Here is a 7,345-nt window from a genome sequence, read left to right on the forward strand (position 1 = left end):
CATTCCTGCGCTTTGTCCCCTGAGCACAGCCCCTTGGCACCTACCAGAGGAGATCCACATTCAGGCAAGCCTCGCCTCTGGGCTCTGTTCTCACAAACAAGAGCAGGGCGGTCAAACCTGTCCAGCAGCGACTGGGGTTGATAATTCCTGAGCCTTTCCTGAGCCCACAGACACCCAAATCAGAATGAAGTCAGCATCTGCAGAGCCAGCCGCCAACTGCTGGGTCACGGACAGGCCGAGCCTGCGCTGGCCTGGCCGACCTCGATTTGTTTGCTTGAGAAACCGCAGGCTTTAGAGGGTGTGCCTGCCTCGGGATCCATGAGGACACACACACACACACACCACTGATAACAATTAAGATTCTGTGGAGACCTCACCCTAAGTCAGCTTCTCACCCAGCTCAGCAGAGTAAACAAGGTCAGGGCAACCCCAAATTTGGGTGAAGAGGCCCAAGAATCCCACTCAGAGAAGAGCAGAAACACTCACCTGGCCACAGGCTCCACAAGGCTGGTGCCAAGCTGTGCCCTGCTTCCTCCCTCTCCTCTATGCCCCATCCCCATCACCCCACACAAACATCAAGAGTCAGCCTGAAAACATACCTATTCGCTGCACAGCGTGGACAATTGTAGAACCACTCCCAATCCCCAGCACTTGGTTATTCTGCAAAACAAGGAGGAGGGAAATCCAAGACTTATTAATACCATGTTTTACTCCCTTCTCCAGCCCACTTCCTAGAGCTATAAAATTATTAGGAACAGCAATTCACCAACTTGGGTGCAAGGTACTGTGCCCACAGAAACATAATCACTGAACCTCAAAGCTGTACTATGTCCTGGTGCCCAGTGGCAATTTATCAGCAGAGACCTCCTCCTTTCATCCCTGACAATGACATCACCATTTCCTCCTGTAAAAAGATAAACTGAAGCCTATTAAACATTTTAAGCATTTATTTCAGCAAAAATCAATTTGAATTGGGCAGCACTCAGTCTAGCAGGCAGAAGGGAGCTCTGAGGAGCTGTACAAAATTAAGACTTTTATAGCAAGAAGCAAGCGGGGACAAGGAAGTTATATTGGGCAAAAAAGCAAGCTGGTTATTGTAAGGTTACTTCCCTTTAGGGGACGGCAGGGGTCTACCAGGCAGATGACCTCAATAGTGCTGATCAGGTGATTCCTGATTGACTGAGCTAAGATTCCATGCTAAGATTCCATTTCCGGGAGAGCCAAAAGTGTAATTAGGTATTGTTTGGTGATGCGGGGCTTGGCATAAGTGACTCCATTTTGGGTCTGTTGTCTCATTTTTAACACTCCCTACCTCCTATCAACACAAATGATTTGGCTTATTTACAACGTCGAGCAACTTAAGTCAGCCTCACAGAAATGGCCTGCAGATGAACGCTGAACGATTTTTGGCCATTCCCAGGAGCACGATCAGAAAGAAAAGACCCTAGGAGAAAAACAGAGCCTAGCTGAACGTTAAGAGCAGAAAACAGAGGTTTCTGGCTTCAGCAACTTTTCACACAAGTTTAACATCTAAAAGAAGGGACTGACCACAGTCCCCATCAAGTTGGTGGCATCACAGCGAACCTCAGGGACACATCACCATCCAGAGCTCCAACCAAAGTCAACAGAAGAGAGTCTGAAGCAACCTTGAATAGCAAATCACATCAACTCTGTCCGACTGATCCCAAGGGGTCCTCATTTTGCACAAGCCTGCTTCAGACAAAATGGGGAGAGGGTGAAGGCTTAGGTGGGAACATGAGAAATAGTCTTCATCTGCCATATAGGAAGCCACTCCCTGAGTGCAACGGAGAAGAAACAGGCATCATACTACTGAGCCTATCATCTTAAGAAAAGGGGGAAGGTACCTCAGAGTAGACCAGGGGCAGAGTAGGGGCCCAGCCAAGGTCAGTTAGACCACAAACAGCAAAACAAGGTCAGAGTACAAACAGTCAGGAACTAATGTGAAGCTTGGTTCCTAAGCAACTTCCTGGGAGTAATCTCCTGCCTGTTTAGGGCAAAACAGCTACAAGCCAAAGCTTAATATCATCTGTTAAGCACCTACCAAGAAGATTCATAAATGTTAATATAAGTCAAATCTCACAACAACCCCTTGTGACCTCAAGGCCCTTAGCCCCACTTTAGAGATGAATTCAACACCCTAAGGAAAAATTTAAGACTTAGAAATGAGCAAGAGATTATTAGACATACTTTCAATGAAATGCTGGAATCTGCAGGTAGTATCTGATCCTACAGGGGTGTGTGCCTTTGCTGAAAGTTTCAAAGTCACCAAATAACACCAAGGGGCCTTAAAACAGAGCTTGTGCTAGATCAGGATTTCACCTGTGATGATGCCCTCAAGAAGGCAATGCATCCAACAGCCATTTAGCTACTTGGGCAAACCTCAATAGCAAGGTCTTCAAGACCAGTAAATGCTACATCACAACACAAAACAGCTGAATATCAGAAAATGTACAAACCTTCAAGTAACAAGGAAATGTCTCGACTAGGCAGGGCTCAACGGGACCTTCACACCCAACCTGAAGCCGTGAGCTCTAGCTACACAGTAATTCAACTGCCAGATTCCTCATTACCATACTCTGCCATATACTCATGTCACCCAGCAGGCAGGTGGCACACAGATGAACTTGGGTGAGTCACACAAGCTCTGTGCAAGGCTCCTCCCCTGGCTTTTGGAAGAGGCCAGGAATTGCACAGGCCTGCCAGGCCCAAAGCTCTTCAACCCTGTGGTCCTGCTACCTTGCAATCAAATGACTGGCCAAGAATCAGTGTACCAGCCAAAGCCAAACTGACGTGGCCCAACAGCAGAAGGCTGCCAGGCAGGCTCTGCTGTTAGGAGCAGGCTCCTCCTAATGGCAATACGTGACAACAGGTCTTACGTGCAACATCACAACTTGGGTCACCCTGTCCAGTAGGGTAACCTCTTCTGTTGACCAACTGGAACCACTGCCCACCAGCTCCTTCAAGCTAAGCCAGCCAAAAAGCTAAGCCCAGGCTCCAAAGAGAACAAAGGAGGCTAGGGACCTTCAGGAGAGCATGGCCCTGCATGGTGACCCATCCTGCAACAGGCACATCTGAGTCCCGGGTGGCTACCCAAAGGCTTCAGCTGAGAACTCTCCAAGTTTTCCACCCACCCAGAAATGCAAGTAGTCACCAATGGCCTAGGAACACCAATGGGCTAGGGAGATTCACCCCACAACCTCCATATTCGTGGCCACACTCCACATAATTCATCAAGCACTTACTGGGAAGGCCCCACTGTGACCAACACTGAATGAAAATAAGGTTAACAGCCCTCCAGAAGCTTACCCTTCAGGGAACTGGGAGACACACATATACATAACTAGACCATAAAGACACCTAAGAGGCATAAGGCACCTAAGAGGTATGGAGTGCTACAGAATTAAAGGGGAGAAGTGCTTCCCCTACAAGGCTAAGGAAAAACTGAAAGCAAGAATGGCCTCTGAACCAAACCCTGAAGGACATATATGATTTTAATAGGCAAAAGCAGCAGACAAGAAAAAGCACTCTTGGTCCAGGGTTGTGATATTTAAACACACACTCTATGCCAGTAGTCTGTCCTTTCCAATGTGCTGGTACATGGGAGAGAAAGGAGCAGAGAAGGAAACAAGACTGTGGGCTTAAAGACAAGAACCAGAGCCTCTTATCTGTGTATCCCCTCCACCTGTCTCAGTACTGGTTTACAATAGATGCTCCTGATGTGTCTTATGGAGGTCAGGATGAGGCCACCTGAGGGGCACAGTGACAAGAGTAGATTAAAGCTTCAGAAGACGATAATGCACCACTTGGGTGGTCGACAGAGGGGACAAGATAAGGGCAACTGCAATCTTCTGGCCATGAGGAGAGCCTAAACCGGGAAAGTTGGCAGGTCAACAGGAAGGGTCAGTTCTAAGAACATTCCAAAGGTGGAACCAACAGGACCTCGCACACAACCTAGCTTGATAAACTTACACAAGTGAGTATGAAACGGAGCAGGACCCTATGGGGTCCTCCCGTACAAATCCTTTCCGTGTCCTTCGTTTCCTGTTTGTAGGAAATAGGCTTCTTTCAGCCTCCTAGACCTCCCCTGAGTTCCAAAGGGCAGATTCAAACAGTTGCTAATCAGGGAAGGAAGGGACTGCAGAAACAAGGAAGGTGCAGTCAAGAAACAATGGTGCTGCGACAGGCAAGGTCCCGGTTCCTTCTCAAGGAATATACAAAACAATACAACTCTGAGTTCTTGTACTGGAACTAAGGCCCCACCCAGGTGGAAGATGGTAAATTCAGGCTGGGCGCAAGACTTCAGGCTAACCATCACCCAGTTACCTCACCATCAACGAATCAGAAGAAAGTCTGCACTCAGTGGAAGACTCGGAACGCCCCCTCCCCAAATGATTAACTGAGATTAACTTCCCCTTTCTCCCCTGGAGTTGATTCTTGGAGTCTGCCTTCTCCCCAGGTTGCCGGGCTCCAGAATAAAGTAACCTTTTCTTTCCAACCAACACTTGTCTTTGGAGGGGTGAGCAGCCAAACCTGAGTTGTGTAACAAGTAAACAATTTCAAGACACGAAGTGCTAAAGGAAAACTTGGCCTTAGATGGAAAAAAGGATACCCCCTGGAGAGAGCAGCTAAGCCTTGACAATGAGGTACGGGACTATGCTCAATAAACTTGTGGCTTTGAATTAAGTTTATGCTCAATAAACCTGGGGCTTTGAATTAAGTTATCTTGTCTGCAAAGTATCCAGGACCAGCCTCTCCTCCTCCCTTTAGCCACATTTCTGACCACACCAACTACCTACACATAGTAGGCACTCAACAAATACCTGCAATGAATGAATCAAAATTACAAAGCAGAAAATACAAAATTCAAGTAGTGTTGGCATCTCAGAAAAGAAGTTTGCAAAGGAAAGTGGGTGTAACAGATTGGGGTGAGTGCCCCCAAAAGGCCTACGACGATCTTCCCAGGATTGCCTGGTAACTTCATGCAATAATGGGGCCAGAATCCAGTGTTTTGCAGCTCTGGCCTAAGGTGGGAGCTTACAGATTGCAATTTAACCAAATACATAATAATAAAACAATGGTCAGGGAGGGGCATGCCACCAGACAGGAATGCAAATAGGTTAACAGGAAATCTGATACATGGGTCTTTTCTAATTGTATAGATCTCATTTATCCATTACATTTACCCATTACGATTCACTTTATCCAGGCATTTTGAAATTTCAGCTTACCGTCCCAATTTTGCAGCTGAGGCACGTGAATCCCAAAAGGAGAGCCAGATTACACATTTTACATTATCTCTGTGAATCCCCATAGAAAATCCTATTGCTAACCACACTATTAAACCAGAACAGAGCAGCTGTGTAACTGGTGGAAGGGCACTGGAACGGAAGTCACTCGGTTTGCGTCCTGGAGGATCCTTGGTCATTCCTCCTACAGAACACGCTGAGCCAAAGGTTACCACACTCGCCCCTCCCACTTAGCCAGGCGGTGGGAGGATCAAACATCCATCTAGGCAAAATAACTTTGTACACGAAAGCATTACCAAATGTAGAGAATAAAGAACTATCACTAGAGAAAAGGGAATCTGATACCACTTTCCAGGAAGCAGAAAAGAAAGACTAAAAGCCAATAAAAGTCAAGGAAACTCCACCTAAGGGCAGAGATACTCCACTTGGCCGCCGGTATTACAATTAAGATAACTGACTGCTGACAGCAAATGCGCTCGAATTAAAAGACTCCACCCAAGAGGACCACACCCGCAACACAGCAAACCAGTAGGGCCACGACCTCGCCAAGTAAGAGCTAAACATCTCCACATCCCGACCTTAAAGAAGAGGGTCCTCCAGACTTCAAGTGTCAAAAGGAGGAGGTTTAAAGCCTGGGTTTCTCCTCTGGCTCAGTCTCCTCTTCCCTCCAACAAGTACACTCAGGAGCGGGTGCGCGCCCAGCTAAGCACTTTCTTGGAGTAAAATTTCAAAACACTTTTAAAATCAGCTCCCCCCCGACTTCCCAGGGCAGTGAAGCGAGCGAAGACCTCTCGCAGTCCCAGTCTCTTATTTGTTGAAAAGGAAGCCACACGCTAAGTCCCTACTAACCCCACTCCAAACATCAGACGCACACCACCAGGCTCCACTTTGCAAACTTACCTGGCCTGACAAGCAGTCTTTAGATCGCACAACTTTAGGGGACGCGACCCCAACCGATTCCACATCTGAAAGGCCTTGAAGGAGCAGGTCTCAAGGCGGGTGAAATGCGTACCCCCCTCCCCTCTCACGCAGCTCCCTCCCTGCCAGGAACCAGGCGCACCCGACAGTGCCCAGAGTGCGAGCCCATCAGGCCGAGCACGGGCGCCCCACGTCCTGAGCTGCTCACCCTCACGTGGTTCTCCACTGCCGCGCGGCCCGCCAGCTTCTTGGCCTCCTCGGCCTTGGACATCGTGGAGGGGGCCGGGCAGACGCTGTTAGCGTCCCCGCCAGCTGTACTTGTGCTGCCAGCGCCGAACTGCGCGCGTCCCGGCAACTGCACGTGGGAACCCGGAACGCCCCAGCTGTTCCCGCCTCCGCCAGAGGCCGCGCCCCCGGCCCGCCCGGGCAGCGGGGCCAGGACCCGCCCGTAGAGGGTGCTGAAGGGCCCGGGTCGCTGCATCCCGCCGCCCCGCTCCAGCCTCCGCCACGGTCCCGCCCCCGGCTCTGCCGGAAGTCTGGTAGCTGACGTACTAGGCCCGCGTCTGCTGCAGCGCGGAGCTTCCTGGGAAATGTAGTTCTACGGCTTCAGTGGACTAAAGCCGTGCCCCAGCCTGGACTACCAGCCCCACAATGCTCCGCGACCGGGTTCGCAAATCTCGGCGACAGGCATTGGCGCAACGGCTTGTACCGCCCAAGTAGCCCGGGTCGGGTCAATCCTGGAGATTTTTCTCTTTGCCCGAGCATCTCAGAAGGGAGTGTTAGACCTGACCCTGCTGTTTTTTCTAGAAGTAGGAACGTGCCGGTGGACGAGGCCTGAGGGCAGTCGCTCTTCTAGAGGTGTCCTTTTGGGAGTGACTTCTCTAGACCGACGCCACAGGGAAACGCACCTGGGGGCTCCGGCTCCCACTTTAGTCCATCCTTAGGCGCCCCCCCCGCCCCCTACCGCAGGCCCAAGGCTACAAATTAGAACGCCCAGCCTTAGATGTTGTTCTGCATTGGGCAGCGTTGGGTGGCACGGTTTCCCTCCAGATGGAGCCTGGCTGGGAACATACGTGTGACCTGCAGAAACCCTGCAATACTTGTTGACTTAAAAAGGGCTTTCACTGAACCTAACAGCTTTCTCTTTTCTTCTCTACCTT

General features: G+C 49.9%; 1 protein-coding gene across 1 annotated transcript in view; it reads right to left on the minus strand.

Moving 5' to 3' along the window:
* Nucleotides 1-6,670, minus strand: part of RPIA (ribose 5-phosphate isomerase A) — a 33,071-nt gene extending 26,401 nt beyond the window's left edge. The window contains exons 1-2 of the mRNA XM_007446022.1: nucleotides 6,394-6,670; nucleotides 600-660 (exon numbers count right to left, since the gene is read on the minus strand). Of these exons, the coding sequence (XP_007446084.1) occupies nucleotides 600-660; nucleotides 6,394-6,666 (334 nt within the window). The 5' untranslated portion in view covers nucleotides 6,667-6,670. The remainder of the gene's footprint in view (nucleotides 1-599; nucleotides 661-6,393) is intronic.
* Between the last annotated feature and the right edge of the window lie 675 nt (nucleotides 6,671-7,345).

Source organism: Lipotes vexillifer, unplaced genomic scaffold, assembly GCF_000442215.2.
Source record: "Lipotes vexillifer unplaced genomic scaffold, Lipotes_vexillifer_v1.1 scaffold1275, whole genome shotgun sequence".
In the NCBI taxonomy this organism is placed as follows: Eukaryota; Metazoa; Chordata; class Mammalia; order Artiodactyla; family Lipotidae; genus Lipotes; species Lipotes vexillifer.